Genomic DNA, 16161 nt, shown 5'->3' with positions numbered 1-16161 from the left:
AGACTACAGGTAGTCGTTGAGTTATAACAATTAAGCCCAAAATTTCCATTACTAAACAAAGTAGTTGTTAAGTGAGTTGCAACCAATTTTATAACCTTTTTTGCCACAGTTGTTAAGTGAATCACTGCAGTTGTTTAGTGAGTTATGTGGTCATTAAGTGAATCTGGTTTGCACCATTGACTTTGCTTATCAGAAGCCAGCTGAGGTTACAAATTATGATCACATGACTCCAAATGATAAATACATGCCAGTTGCAAAGTGAACAATTTTTGATTACGTGACCATGAAGATGATAGAAAGGTCTGTAAGTATGAGAATCAGAAGTATACCAGGAGCAGGCAAAGCATCATGATCTGGAGGGAGATCTCTGCAAGAAAATTTTATCATTCTAAAATATGTTGCTGGAAAAAAATACTTGGGAGAAAATCAAGACATTTTTTGTTTGTGTGAATTGTATTTCTCAGCTAATTAGTTACTTAATTCATTGTGTATGTTTGCCTAATCTGATTGCTAGACTTCAGGTTATAGGAGTCTGTGTGATGATTAAAATGTCGAACAAGGCCTGAAAGAAAAATGATTCAAGTTCTCCTATGCTATGGCCATGAAATTTCCTAAATCATTTTTGGCCTTTTTTATGTTACTCAGACTAGCCAATCTCACCAGGCTATTGTGGACATCAATTGGACTATGTATAAATTGGACTATGTACTCCATCTTGTTTCTGGTAGGAGATACAAATCATCACCATCATTTTAATGTCACAATCTCTCATATACCTAGTAAAACATCACTTATGATCTAGCATCATAGTCACTGAACAGAATAATTCAATTTCAGGCAAAGGTTTTAGGCCCCAACCCAACAACTGCCTTTTCCATGAGCAAGTGAACATAACCTCACTGAAACAGGGAAATCGTACTGGTGTTGCAAATAGAGAAATAGAACAAAACAAAACAAAATTTTGTGCTACAAGGAGAAAATGAAGGTGCAGAACAATAATTTCAAAGAGCATTTCCACAAAATTCATCAATGGTTTATTTTTAGACATAAACTGAAAATATACTTACTCTTCAAGTTTTGCCCAAATAGCCAGTGCTACTCTCAGTATAATTTCTGACCCCTCAAAGAATACAGAATCCCAAATTTTTAAAACTGAATGGTTAGGAAGGCATGTAGCAAACAGGGTCAGGAACCACTGCATAGTGAAGACATTTGTAAGTGGGGGTTCATACCCACCTGAAACAGAAAAAGGACAGGAAAATAACTGCCTGCTGTCTCTTCTGCATATCCTAACACAAAAATGGATAGAGTACAGAATTGAAGTACGATACCAAATTATATCATTGTGTTCAATTTCAACTTCTTACAAATTCAAAAAGCTAAAAGCAATCACTAATATATTGTAGATAATCATATTCATGGGCTGCCATTTTTTAATTTACAATACAGTATATTGACTTTGTTTTAACAAATTTAGCATGCAATCAAGCTGATCACAGAAAAGCTAAACCGGGTGAGATCTGACTGATACTTCAATAGGAAACCACTTGAATCACAAAATAAAAGTAAACCATATTAAAATATTTTTGAAGCCTGATAAAAATAATCTTGTCAAAAATTCACAGGCTCTGCTCTGCTCTTTAATATTTAAAAATGTAAAACCTACATCTGATGCAGAAAATCTCAAGACTTTTCTGGTTAATACTTAAATAGCAGAATTCATCAAATCTGTAATTCCTATATTAGAATTTTTTTGTCTACCAACTTATTTATAATTGGTTTGACACATTGTTAGATCTGATTCAGAAGTAAAGGTTTCTACAATCTACTATTTCTAAGTTGCATACACATACATCAAAGCAAGATTTTTAGTTATCACCTAAGATTCCTGATATCGTCAATCTGCATATCTGGTTTCATGTTGTTGTTGTTAGTTGCGAAGTCGTGTCTGACCCATCGCGACCCCATGGACAACGTTCCTCCAGGTCTTCCTGTCCTCTACCAGCTTCTGGAGTCCATTTAAGCTCATGCCTACTGCTTCAGTGACTCCATCCAGCCATCTCATTCTCTGTTGTCCCCTTCTTCTATTGCCCTCAATCTTTCCCACCATTAGGCTCTTCTCCAGTGAGTCCTTCCTTCTCATTAGGTGGCCAAAGTATTTGAGTTTCAACTTCAGGATCTGGCCTTCTAAAGAGCAGTCAGGGTTGATCTCTTCTAGGACTGACCGGTTTGATCGCCTTGCAGTCCAAGGAACTCGCAGAAGTCTTCTCCAGCACCATAGTTCAAAGGCCTCAATTCTTTGGCGCTCAGCCTTTCTTATGGTCCAACTTTCACAGCCATACATTGCAACTGGGAAAACCATGGCCTTGACTATACGTACTTTTGTTGGCAGGGTGATGTCTCTGCTTTTTAGTATGCTGTCTAGATTTGTCATAGCTTTCCTCCCCAGGAGCAAGCATCTTTTAATTTCTTGGCTGCAGTCCCCATCTGAGGTGATCTTGGAGCCCAGGAAGATAAAATCTGTCACTACCTCCATTTCTTCCCCATCTATTTGCCAGGAATTGAGAGGGCCGGATGCCATGATCTTGGTTTTCTTAATGTTGAGTTTCAAGCCAACTTTTGCACTCTCCTTCTTCACCCGCATGAAGAGGCTCTTTAATTCCTCTTCACTTTCTGCCATTAGAGTGGTATCATCTGCATATCTTAGGTTGTTGATATTTCTCCCGGCAATCTTAATTCCAAATTTTGATTCATCTAGCACTGCCTTTCTCATGATGTGTTCTGCATATAAGTTAAATAGACAGGGTGACAGTATACAGCCTTGCCGGACTCCTTTCCCAATTTTGAACCAATCACTGGTTCCGTGTCCACTTCTCACTGTTGCTTCTTGATCTGCATATAGGTTTCTCAAGAGACAAATAAGATGGTCTGGTACTCCCATCTCTTTAAGAACTTGCCACAATTTGTTGTGATCCACACAATCAAAGGCTTTAGCATAGTCAATGAAGCAGAAGTAGATGTTTTTCTGGAACTCCCTAGCTTTCTCCGTGATCCAGCGTATGTTGGCAATTTGATCTCTAGTTCCTCTGCCTCTTCGAAATCCTGTCTGTACTTCTGCTAGTTCTTGATCCACAAACTACTGAAGTCTAGCTTGTAGGATTTTAAGCATAACTTTATTAGCATGTGAAATGAATGCAATGGTGCGATAGTTTGAACATTCTTTGGCATTGCCTTTCTTTGGCATTGGAATGTAAACTGACCTTTTCCAATCCTGTGGCCACTGTTGAATTTTCCAAATTTGCTGGCAAATTGAGTGTAGCACTTTTACTGCATCGTCTTTTAAGATTTTGAATAGCTCAGCTGGAATACTGTCACCTCCACTAGCTATGTTGTTGCTCAGCTTTCCTAAGGCCCATTTCACTTCACCTTCTAGGACAGGGGTGTCAAACTCAATTTCATTGAGGGCTGCATCAGCACTGCGGTTGTCCTTGGGGTGCCGGGTAGGTGTGGCCTACTGGGTCAGCGTGGCTGTAGTGGGTCTGGCCTATTGGGTCGGCATGGCCAGCTCCACATCATTTGCATCAAGGGTGCCTGTGGGGGGCTGGGCAGGAGTCAGACAGATCTGAGGGTCTCTGGCAGAAGGGGGTAGGACCGGGGCAAGCACCAAGGCATGGTCCACTGGAAGAGTGGTCTGTTCCTCTCAGGCCATGCGAGGGAGGGCTGGATGGTGCCGCAGGCTTCCCAGAGCCCTGGGCAGCAGAGGTCAAATGCCCAGCCTGGCCCTCGAGCACCCGTGACACCAAGCCCAGCCCCACTTCCTCAAGGGGGTGCCCAGCTGGACTTACCTCCTCCTCAAGGCTGCTGCTGCTGTGCTTGCTCTCCTTAGCCAGGTTGCTCATGATGAATATGAGGGCAAAGTCAGAGGGAGGCCCACTCCCTCTCCATGGGAGGAGACGCGGCTTTGTATCCAAAGCTTCCTTAGCAATAGGATGGGAGACCCCCAGGATAGGCCAGGAAGAGAGGCAAGGGGATGGTGAAAGGGCAGCAGGGCAGGACTAAGGCAGGACTTCCCTCAGACCCTCTCTTTCCTTCCTTCCTTCCTTCCTTCCTTCCTTCCTTCCTTCTTTCCTTCCTTCCTTCCTTCCTTCCTTCCTTCCTTCCTTCCTTCCTTCCTTCCTTAGAATAGAGTGGTGGGAAAATATTTGAGATGAGGGAGGGAGAAAAACAGGCAAGAAATGCAGCTGGGGAGGTGTCACCCTTCATGAGGAATGAAGAAATGCACCATCGCCTGGAAGTGGCCAGCACATGGCCCTCACCTACTTCACATATCTGGCTTGGTAGGCTTTGGAGGAGGGGATGCCAGGAGCAACGTGAGAGTTGATGTTACCTGCGCAATGCCACCCAGCCCCCAGCCTGCCCAGTTTCGGCAGGCAGCAGGGCGCTCTCCTCACACCGAGAGGCTGAGCCGGGCAGTGCGAAGCTCGCCAGCTTTGCACCTTGCTGCATGCTGAAATCAGGCAGGCTGGGGTCTGAGCAGCGGCGCACTTCTTTTTGGATTCATGCCACCTGGCTCAGCCTCTCGGCGCTGTGAGGAGAGCGCCCCACTGCCTGCTGAAACCCCTTCCCCAGAGCCCATCAAGCCAGATATGTGAAGTAGGTGAGGGCCATTTGCTGGCCACTTCCAGGCAATGGTGCATTTTTTCATTCCTCACAAAGGGTGACACCTCCCCAGCGCGCAGCCAGGGGGCGGGACCAATGCGGCAGGGGCCGGTCCCTTGCTGTTTCCAGATGGCCTTGTGGAGCTAAGACTGAATGCGTTTCAGCATAGATGGCCACCACAAAATTGTACATTGGCTCCCGGGCAGCCTGGGCCGGGGATAAGGCTGTGGGAGCCATTCCCTCACTGTTTCCAGGATGGCTTCGCGGGCCACATGAAACCACATTGCAGGCCGCAACCGGCCCCTGGGCCTTGTGTTTGACTTGTCTGTTCTAGAATGTCTGGCTCGAGGTCAGTGACAACCCCATCGTGGTTATCTGGGGCATTAAGCTCATTCTTGTATAATTCTTCTGTGTAGTTTTGCCACCTCTTCTTAATCTCTTCTGCCTCTGTTAGGTCCTTGCCATTTTGGTCCTTTATCATGCCCATCTTTTCATAGATTCCTATTTAATGATATCATCTCAAACACCTTCTATTTTAATCAGCATTTATGGTTTTCACCCAGATTTTTACATTTTTATTTTAAATTAAGAGTAAGAAAATTTATTTCTAAGGGATAAAGAAGAAAAGAAAGGAGGAAATATTTGCAGGGCTATTGCATACCTCCACTTTCCTTGTTGGTAGCTCTTTGGAGAGTATCCAAATTCTGGGACAACTTGGGAAGTTTCATTCTCAGAAGATCTCGGAACACTGCCATGTCAACAGACAGTGCTTTCAGATTATTGACAAAATAGCTATCAGGCAGTACTTTATCGATTAAGTAAATCATTATCTGAAAATCAAGCAGAAAAATGGGATAAAGATACAAGATAAAGTGATATCTTTATCATCCAAGCAGTGGTCTATTTGTGTAAACATAAGTTATAAATTGCATCATAACTGATTCTTATATCCATACATCTTCATTTAGTCTTTAGGCACCTTGTTCCTATGCTATGATATTTTTAATAGCCAACAGAACATGATCTGAATAAAAATGTGGCCAACAGATATACTTACCTTTAACGCATCTCCCTCATTGCCTTCTACTACTTCCAGGATGAGAGCAGCAAGGATGTTAAAACCTTGACAATATCCTACGGATTTATTCCACCTGGCATAAGCCAACAACACTCTTTTCAATACCACTCTGTCTTGTTCTGCCTCTTGGCCACAATAAGAACTGCACCCAGTTCGATGAAGATCCTTAAGAGGGAATGAGAGAGAAACAAGGAAATATTTCACATTTCTTTAAATACTATAAATTATGCCTCTGTATTTTTACTTTCTGAAGTCAACTGATTGCATATTGTGCTCTGGAATCTAAGCATATAAAAACATCCATTTTTGCACTAGAATGTTCAAGCAGCAAATAATCAGCATTTCAAGAAATAATTACAACCAATCAATATGCATTAACAATGTAAGAATTGTCAAATGAAAAATTGATTCTTTTTGTTGAGCAACTCTTCAATTCTGTAGAACGTAGAATGTACTTAGAATGTACGATATGTCTGACTAGATTTTATACTTTCCCCCCAAGTATTCAACTAGCTATACTAGCCCAAATTAGAGTTTCCAGAATATTAAGGAAAAATCAGTTACTTTGTCCTTGTGCTATTTTTCTGATAAATAATGCCCTGAAGTTACTATTTTTTTCCAGCTAATAATATAGAACATACCAAGGAAGGAAGATAAGACTCAGAAACTCAGAACTGTACCTCAAAAATGTAAGTTTTTAAGGAGACATGTTAACAATGAGAGAAAAGGAACTTCCAGTTTGGTATCATGACAAGATGGGCAAAAGGATTCAGGACTCTGGTTTCCTAGCCCAATTTTGCTCCATCTGGAGACCCCAAGGGGTTGAAAAGTTGCCCTGGAGAGGCACCGAACAGGAAGGGAAGCCTTGGGAGCTTGGAGCAAACAGCAGTCGGCCCAAACAAACCAAGGAACCTCTTCAAATGGACGGAAGAAAGACTGCTGATAAATGCACAGGCAGCCCAAGTCATAGACAACCGGGAAAAAAGCAAAGAACCGCAGCATGCTGCGGCATGCCACCGAACAGCTGATTGTCAACAACGTGCTGAGATCTGGGTGAGACTGTTTCTTATTTCTCTTCCATATGGACTTACAAATAAAAATCCCCTGATTGGATAAATTTCCAAAGCAAAGACCCCAGGAAGACTTGGGAAGAAGGGAGTCAAAAGCGGTGAAAAATTTTAAATGGGGGGATTTCCAGTTCCGGATTGCGGCGTGTGCAGCCGCTCAGAGAAACTCCTCTCTTCGCCGGCTGCTTTCCCTCTGCTGGTAGACCCTTAATCGGGTCGAAAAGTCGCCCTGGAGGGGCGACTACCATTGAGGAGGCCCTCGGCGACTGTGGAAGGGCAGCAGCTCCATCCGCGGTCCGAGATTGCTCCTTAGGGCCGACGGAGAAAAGATCGGCCAGTAAAATGGCCGATCACTTTGCTGCTGTAACCGAAAGTCAGAAGAACATCTAAGCATAAAGAACCACCGTGGTTGATCCGGGTGAGACTTTTCCCCCCCCTCTCTTAGCCCTTTTCTCTTTTTTGTTTCCTGTAAAAAGCATTTTTGGAACTATTTCCCGTCTTTGAGAGAGCGGTGTTTGTTAGTGTGGGAAGAGAAGCTTTGAAAATGGAATGAAAATTAATTTTAATTGACTATTTTCTATTTCTATTTACTTTGGGGTCTTGAAAAAAATCTTATTATTGAATTTTATTACTGGATTTAGTTTATATGTGAAGAATATTATTTTTTCCTGATTTTGTCAATGTCATTTTTGATGTCTGGGAAGAGATTTTATAGTCTACTGAGGACCCCCTCAGGACAGTGGAGAAATTTAAAATTGCAACTATTTTTTTTCTGTTTGATACTGAGATTGGTTTTGACCTTCAGATCATCATAAAAGGGAAAAGACAAAGAAATTCAACAGCTGTTAAATCTGTGGGGATGGACACTGGCTAAATGTTATTAAATATAGGCTCCACTAAAAGATAACAGGACTGTCTCTAGTTACTACTGAAATGGAGAAACCCTATTTACAACTCAACTGTAAACTTATATTGGAAAAAATCTATGAAGCCACTGAGCAAATATGTCTGCAAATAAAAGAGAGTACTACAGAAATAAAAAAAAAACAGAAACTCTACTTTGAACTTACAAACCGACCTTCAGACTTCATTTGACTATTCTACAGACCAAAAAACAACAGAAGAGGAATTAATCAACATTAAAGAAGATTCTATGTCATTCTATATACAACCTATTGAGACTCCTGATGATCAAAAAATGACTTTAACTAAACCATACACAATTTCAAAACTAACAGAAATGGACGTGCAAATACAACTGATTGAGAATTATGACAATTTTGATAACCAACTACTAACCACAAAATTGGACATAATTGAGTGTCTTACTCAGCAGATTCAAATGTCGAGACTTGAACTTTTAAAACAACAAGGGATTATCTACAAAGGAGTCAGGTTCCTAAGACAGAGGAGAGGACGCTCTTTCTTGACTCAAATGATACCACGAGGAATAAAGAGAGATTTATTTGTTACTCTGTTATGGAAACCTGCTTGGCACAAAAAGAAAGCTAGAATAAGACTTAAGAGTGTGACCTAAAATTGTATGCAATGGGTTTAAAAGGCTTTTTAGACACGGATTGACTCAAGGTTCAAGACTGGTAAATAAGGCGTTAGAAATCCTGATTGAATAAAGATTAATTAAATATGTGAACTTAGTGAGAAGATGTTTTTTCTGTATTAATATGTTTGTTGTGGATATAACAATTATTCGGATCGGATTTAAATTTTACTGAGTGGGTTAAAAGAGTTTTACATAGATATTGATTGATTGATAGATTATAGATTTAAAATAGAGTAGAAATGTATTTTTTGGAGTAATATTCTTGTTTTTAGGAAGGATAGCTATTTTGTAATGGAAGGAAAATAAGAGGGATTTTTAATAAAAGAAGAAATGATATTAATAAATGAGTTACTAGATTAAAAAATAGAATACCTGTAGAAAATATAAGAATGTTATGGTTGAAATAATATGTGTATTTTAGAGATAAGGATTATGTTAAGGAAAAAGGGAAAGGAGAGACACCTGAAGTGTTAATAATATGTTTATCTAAACCAAATTGGAATATGGTAATTGTAAATAGTAAAGCTTAAAACAGGATTTGGATTTATATAGATGAAATGTTATTGATGATTGTTTTGGTTGATTGAACTTTATTGAAAAATATTAATTTGAATATATTATATTATTTGAGGGAAATAGAGAGGGAGTCTTTAATGATTTAATCTGAGTTACATATGTACGATTTCGCTTTTGGATAATTGATTACCCTGTCACCACGTTGTTTCTCAAGCACCTTGTAAAAAAAAAAATCAATAAAACTTGTTTTAATAAAAAAAAATTAAATGGGGGAACGAAATTAAGGAATACAAAAGAATATACAAAAATGAAACTAGGATTGGTTTAAAGAAAATTTGGCTAACCTTTATGACATGGGAAATTTTTTAAATTTATTTTCTGTAAGAAAGCATTTTAAAAAGAACGTTTTAAAACCTGGATATAGACAATACAGTAAATAAGGACATCTAGTGGTGAGAGGAGATACTACAATAACACCAAAAGAATTGGAGAAATTGCTGACCTTGAATTAACACCTGCTGTAAACAAAAAGAACTTTATGTGACTGTGCTAGAAAAGACTTTTTACAATCATATCTTTTGACCCTGGATATAACCACAATAGAAACTATTTGGAAATAGAGGGCTTTTTACATCTTTAAACTAAAATTTGGATTAGTCTAAAGCAGTTGGCTTGTTTCACGGTTGGATTATAGCCTAAGGCAGTTGGCTTTTTTTTCTTTTTCCTTTTCTCTTTGTAGATTTACAAAACCTGCTCAATTGAAAAATGAGTGCACCAAATCTCACGAAAATCACAAAAACCTCTTCTGCACCCTCTTCTGGAACATCTAGCCCAGCAAGTCAGGGATCTATTGAAACAATGTTACAATGAGAAAAAACAAACAGCTTTCAAAAGGAGATGCAAGCCACACTACAGCTAATTCAAGAAACAATACAGAAAAATCATGAAGACCTAAAAAAACAACTTAGATAAGCTAAATGAGCAAATGCTTGAATTAAAGACACAATTTGATGCCCATCAACAAATGATTGCCAAAAATGAACAAAGAATTCAGAAAATGGAAGATAAATCAGAAGAAACTGATAAAAATGGAGGCATTAATGGAAGAAAATACAGGGCTAGAACAAGCAAGTCAAAGCTTAGAAGGAGCAGTTGCAGTCTTGGAAATGGAGAAAGCTGTACACTATTTAAGATTTCAAAATATACCTGAAGATAAGGAGGAAGATATAGCAGAAGTGATTACAGAAGAGATACAGATGGAAGTGGATGAATGAATTCAAGCTATGTGAGGAAACACAAATTGTCTAGAGAAGTTCATGTAAGATTTGTAAAGAAAACAATAAGAGATGAGATACTGAGAAGAGTTAGGGATGACCCATTACAATATAAAAACAAAGAAACTGTGGTGTTGAAGCAGATTCCTAAGAAAATAAGGGACATCTGAAAACAATATCACTTTTTGACTACAAAGCTAATTGCAAAAGGTGTAAACTTTAGATGGTTAATGCCAGAAGGGATCTTAATCAACTGGAACAATACAAGATATCGACTGGATTCAGTTTGGGAGACAGAAGATTTTGATGAAAGGAACAGAACATTCCTGGATGAAAGAGTACAACATCAACAAGAGGATAGAAAAGGCCAGAAACAGACAGAACAAACAACAGAGGAAACAATTACACAAATAGAAGAAGAGAAAGAGAAGGCAGATCAATAGGGTGAGGGAATGGCAAGACAGCAGAGGACTACGAGATAGACAAGACCTAAATATAAGTCAATAAAATGGAGAAGGAAAACAGAATTTTTTTCAGTGAATATAAATGGACTGAATTCCCCATCAAAAAGGAACAGAATCTTTAAAGAATTACAGAAATTAAATATTGATATAATTTGTCTGCAAGAGACACATAAAAAACAATATTATAAACTTTTGGAATACTCAAAAATTAGGAAACTCTATTTTGCATCAGCACAACAAAAAAAAGAGGAATAGCTATATATGTTAAAGAGACAATAGATTCTAAAATAATTTATTCAGATGAAGAAAGAAGAATTGTGATGGTAGAAATATTTTTACATCAAAAAGAGATACTTTTGGTAGTAATATATGCACCAAACAGTAAACAAGAAGTATTCTATCAAAATCTTCATAGAAAAATAGCAGAAATGGAATATCAAAACATTGCCTAGTAGGGGATTTTAATGAAATAGTAAATGGGACATTACACTATAAAAGTAGCAAAACAGGAAAACGAGGAAGAAAAAGATTACCTAAGACTTTTTTTTAACATGATAGAGGAAATTGGTGTATAAGATACTTAGAGAGAAACTAATCCAGAAAAACTACAATATACATTTTACTCGAATAGCCATAAATCATGGTCCAGAATTGACATGATTTGGATGATGCCTGAATTAAGAACCAATATGCAGGAGATTGAGATAGAATTAGGCACTTGGGCAAACCATAATCCTTTACAAATGACGTGGAAAGGAATAAAAAAACTAAGATGGACCTTGAACCAATCCATATTAAAAGAGAAAGAATTTATAGAATTAGCAACAAAAGAAATTGAGTGTTTTTTAAAAGAAAATAAAAAAGAAGATACAATATTACAAAATGTATGGGACACAGCCAAAGCATACTTTAGAACAGGGCTTTTCAACCAGTGGTACTTTAGCGCCTGGCTGGTGGTATGTGAGCCCTAGCCAAGTGTAGCAGGGGAGGGAACCAGCTAAAGCAACGCCGCACAGACCTGGAGATCAGCTGGAGCTGCAGAGCTTGGCAGAAGCCCCAGGATCAGCACACGTGGCAACATGATAATTGGAGCTACCGGCACACCCGGAAGAGAAAAGGAGGAGGAGGGCAGAGAGAAGAGAAGGTATAAAAAGGGCAGAGTGAGTAGAGGCTTTTCTTACCAAAGCAGTGAGGAGAGACAGAGTGAGCAGTCTGTTTTTGGAGGAAGAGCGAGTGAGTGAGCGGTGTGTTTTTGGGGAAAGGGGAAGTTAGTGAGCAGCCTGTTTGTCAAGCAGCGTGTTTTCAAGTGAAGGGTGAGTGAGCAAGCGCCTTGTTTGTCAAGTGGCATCTTTTTGAGTGAAGGGTGAGGGAGTGAGCGGCTTGTTTGTCGAGTGGCGTGTTTTCGGGTGAAGGGTGAGTGAGCAAGCGGCTTGTTTGTCAAGTGGCATCTTTTTGGGTGAAGGGTGAGTTTGCGAGCGGCCTGTTTGTCAAGTGGCATGTTTTCGGGTGAAGGGTGAGTTTGCGAGCGGCCTGTTTGTCAAGTGGCATGTTTTCGGGTGAAGGGTCAGTTAGCGAGCGGCCTGTTTGTTGAGCAGTGTGTTTTCGGATGAAGGGTGAGTTAGCGAGCGGCCTATTTGTCAAGCAGCATGTTTTCGGGCGAAGAGCGAGTGAGCGACCTCTTTTCGGAGGGTGAGTGAGTGAGCGGTGTGTTTTGGGGGGAAGGGTGAGTTAGTGAGCAGCCTGTTTGTTGAGTGGTGTGTTTTCGGACAAAGGATGAGTTAGCGAGCAGCCTGTTTGTCGAGCAGCGTGTTTTCTGGCGAAGGGTGAGTTAGCGAGCGGCCTATTTGTCCATTGCCGTGTTTTCAGGCCAAGAGTGATTTAGCGAGAGACCTGTTTGTCAAGTGGCGTGTTTTTGGACGAAGGGTGAGTTAGCAAGCAGCCCATTTGTTGAGTGGTGTGTTTTCAGGCGAAGAGCACAAGTGAATGGCCTATTTGTTGAGCGGCATATTTTCTGGCGAAGGGTGAGTTAGCAAGTGGTCTATTTGTTGAGCAGCGTGTTTTCAGGTGAAGGGCGCGTGAGCGAGCGGCCTATTTGTCAAGCAGCGTGTTTTCGGGCGAAGGGTGAGTTAGTGAGCGGCCCATTTGTCGAGCAGCGTGTTTTCAGGTGAAGGGCACATGAGCGAGCAGCCTGTTTAGTTAAGCTGGATGTAAAACCACTTTTCTGGAATTTGGGTTAGTTTGGGGTAAATATTTAAGGCAGCCACAGGTTATTTTCCAAGTCTGGATGAAGGAAGCTTAGAAAGTTTCAAATGGGAGGGCTTCCTTGTTCCTAGATATCAGGCTGAGGAGGGATAGGAAAACCTTTTTTTGTTTGGGGGATTTAGGGGCTCCATTGGATGTGGCTTTTGGTGGCCTTTTGTGGGGGGAAGAGTGGAGGTTCTAAGAATTAAAATGTAGGTAATAGGCTACTAATCTCCTGGGAATGCCAACGAAGGTGCTGGGAGTCATCTCTAATTATGGCTTGGTTATTTTTATCTTGAAAAATGGACTTGTAGAAACCCTGGAAAGATATCTGGATTCTTCAGAAGGACCCTGTTGCCTTTCCTGTTTTATTAACTATGCTGCATTATTGCTAAGGCTCAGAGTTTGCTCATTGGTCCAGAATTTTTTATTTCAATAAAACAGTATGTTTTATTCTTTTTTTATTGTTGCCTTAAGATGAATTGGGAATCTCTGCCCAATCATATTTGCTGGGGTATTATTTCCCCTCAATCTACCCAGTATGGTCCTTCTACCTGTGGCTGTGGTATTGGAGTTCAGCAACAACAAATGTTATAACATTAATTTGAGAGGGTTGCACCTGGCCTGTCTGTGAGAATTGATCCTCTCTAGGACTTCTCTCTGACAAAAGCAAGGAGGGGAGGGGTATAGAACCCTGAATGATCTCTAGGCAAATCAGGTGGTTTTGAAGAAGGATATCCATTGCTTTCTGAAAGGTACTTAGAAAGGTGCTCTCAACTTGAATAAAATATGTAAAATTCTTCAGTGCAGTTTTATGGATGGGAGCAGATGCTCCTATGTAGCTAGGCAGCCACATCAGTAAAGGTAACCAAGTGGATTTAAAAGTTACCCTGCCACATTTCCATCAATATGTGGGCTTTGCAACCAGCAGAGACAATACACTGGATCTTGCTTATTCCAACATCAAGAAGGCTTTCAAAGCTATCCCCCGCCCTCACCTGGGCCCCTCTGACCATCTCTCCATGCTGCTTATTCCAGCATATAAACCTTTATTAGTCAGAGTGAAATCTACAGTAAAGCAGGTGAGGGTTTGGACAGAGGGAACTATAGAAGTACTACAAGACTGCTTTGAGTGCACAGATTGGGGCATGTTTAAGGAAGCAGCTACTGATAACCAACATACAAATGTTGAGGAGTATACCACCACGGTGTCTGCATATATCCAAAAGTGCATAGAAGATGTCTGTGTCCTGAAAAGCATTGTTGTGAGGGCGAATGAAAAACCGTGGCTGACTTATGAGGTCCGCAAGATGCTAAAAGCACGGAATGTGGCTTTTAAATCTGGTGACATGCTGGCACTTAGAACAGCCAGAGCAAAACTGAAAAGTGCCATAAAAGGTGCAAAGCAAGCCCATTGCCAGAAAATTCAGAACTTTTTTTAGGACCCAACAAACACCAGGCAAATGTGGCAAGGAATCCAGGCCATTACGAATTACAAAGTGACTCCGTCGAGATGCAAGGACGACACAGACTTCCTAAACAAACTGAATACATTTTTGGGTAGATTTGAGGCATCAAATAGCACTCCTGCTAGGAAAGCTGTGCCCCAACTTGATGAGCAAGTGCTAAGCTTTGATGTCACCTCTGTCCAGAAAACACTGCAGAAAGTTAACATTTGGAAAGCGGCAGGCTCAGATAACATCCCTGGACATGTCCTTAGGGAATGCGCAGATGATCTGGCTTGTGTTCTCACAGATATTTTCAATCTCTCATTGCAGCAGGCAGTGGTCCCATCATGCTTTAAGATGGCCATCATCTTGCCAGTGCCAAAAAAGTCCACAATTACAGGCCGCAATGATTACTGTCCAGTTGCACTGACATCCACCATTATGAAATGCTTTGAGAAGCTGATAAAGGACATTATTTATCTAGCCTCCCTCCAGCATTTGACCTGCTTCAGTTTGCCTACTGACCAAATCGCTCTACAGAGGATGCTATTTCTTCCATTCTCTATCTGAGCCTGAAGCACTTAGAGGAAAGAAATACTCATGTGCATTTGTTGTTTGTCGACTTCAGTTCGGCTTTTAACACAATCATTCCCCAGCATCTAGTAGACAAACTGGGCCTTTTAGGCTTAAACACTCCTTTATGCAACTGGATTCTTGATTTTCTTACCAACAGGCCCCAATATGTGCAAGTTGGAACAAATACCTCTAATACCATTTTCTTGAGCACAGGTTCTCCTCAGGGCTGCGTCTTAAGTCTGCTGCTGTTCACCCCTGTTGACCCATGACTGTTATGCTAGCTTTGCCACCAACCATATTGTAAAGTTCGCAGATGATACAACAGTAGTGGGCTTTATTCATTATGACAATGTGGATTCTTACCGCAAGGAGGTTGAGGGGTTGGTGAACTGGTGAAAGGAAAACAATCTAGTTTTAAATACCGGAAAAACCAAAGAAATCATTGTTGATTTCAGAAAAGGCAGACACAGCCACACTTCTCTGTGCATTAATGATTCACCTGTGGAGATGGTTACCAGCATCAAATTCCTGGGTGTGCAGTTAACGAATAGGCTGGCTTGGTCACTCAACAGTGAGACATTGGTGAAGCGGGCACAGCAGTGCCTGCATTTTCTGTGTTGAATGAGAAAAGCACATCTTCCTTCTCCTATCCTTACCAGTTTCTACAGGGGGATAATCGAGAGCATCCTGTCATACAGCATCACAGTCTGGTTTGGAAGCATCACTGCTTCAGACAGGAAGGCAGTGCAGAGAGTGGTGAGGATGGCCGAAAAGATCATTGGCAGTTCCCTCCCTCTCATCCAGGACATAGCACAGAAGCGTTGCTTGAGCAGGGTCCGTAAGATTATCTGGGACACTACACATCCTCTTCATGACCTGTTTTCCTTGTTACCTTCTGGGAGGAGGCTTCGTGGTATCCGTAGCAGAACATCCAGATTCAGCCATAATTTCATTCCATACAGCATTAACCTTGTGAACTCTCAAGCTTCCTCCTTCCGTTATATATTCAAGACGGACAGTATTTAATATTTATTTGTTATGTATATGTAGGGGTTTGGATCTATACATATGTTGTATATAGTATGTTTAGGTGTGTGTCATGTATGTGTTTCACTTTGAGAGCGGGCAACTAAATTTCATTTTTGATGTGTGCCGTTGTGCCCACAGTAAAAAAATGACAATAAAGGTTATCTTATCTTACCTTACCTTATATATAATAATAATAATAATAATAATAATAATAATAATAATAATAATAATAATAATAATAATAATAA

General features: G+C 40.4%; 1 protein-coding gene across 2 annotated transcripts in view; it reads right to left on the bottom strand.

The window, feature by feature from the left end:
- TBC1D30 (TBC1 domain family member 30) overlaps positions 1-16161 on the bottom strand; it is a 94280-nt gene that overhangs the window by 53838 nt on the left and 24281 nt on the right. For both annotated transcript variants that reach the window (XM_015820823.1, XM_029285016.1), the window contains exons 5-7: positions 5717-5902; positions 5321-5489; positions 1068-1236 (exon numbers count right to left, since the gene is read on the bottom strand). In XM_015820823.1, coding sequence (XP_015676309.1) covers positions 1068-1236; positions 5321-5489; positions 5717-5902 — 524 coding nt within the window. The remainder of the gene's footprint in view (positions 1-1067; positions 1237-5320; positions 5490-5716; positions 5903-16161) is intronic.

Source organism: Protobothrops mucrosquamatus, unplaced genomic scaffold (genome assembly GCF_001527695.2).
Source record: "Protobothrops mucrosquamatus isolate PMUCROS unplaced genomic scaffold, P.Mucros_1.0 scaffold_156, whole genome shotgun sequence".
Classification (NCBI taxonomy): domain Eukaryota; kingdom Metazoa; phylum Chordata; class Lepidosauria; order Squamata; family Viperidae; genus Protobothrops; species Protobothrops mucrosquamatus.
The sequence above is the reverse complement of the archived record's forward strand: the minus strand, read 5'-3'. Positions and strand labels throughout refer to the sequence as shown.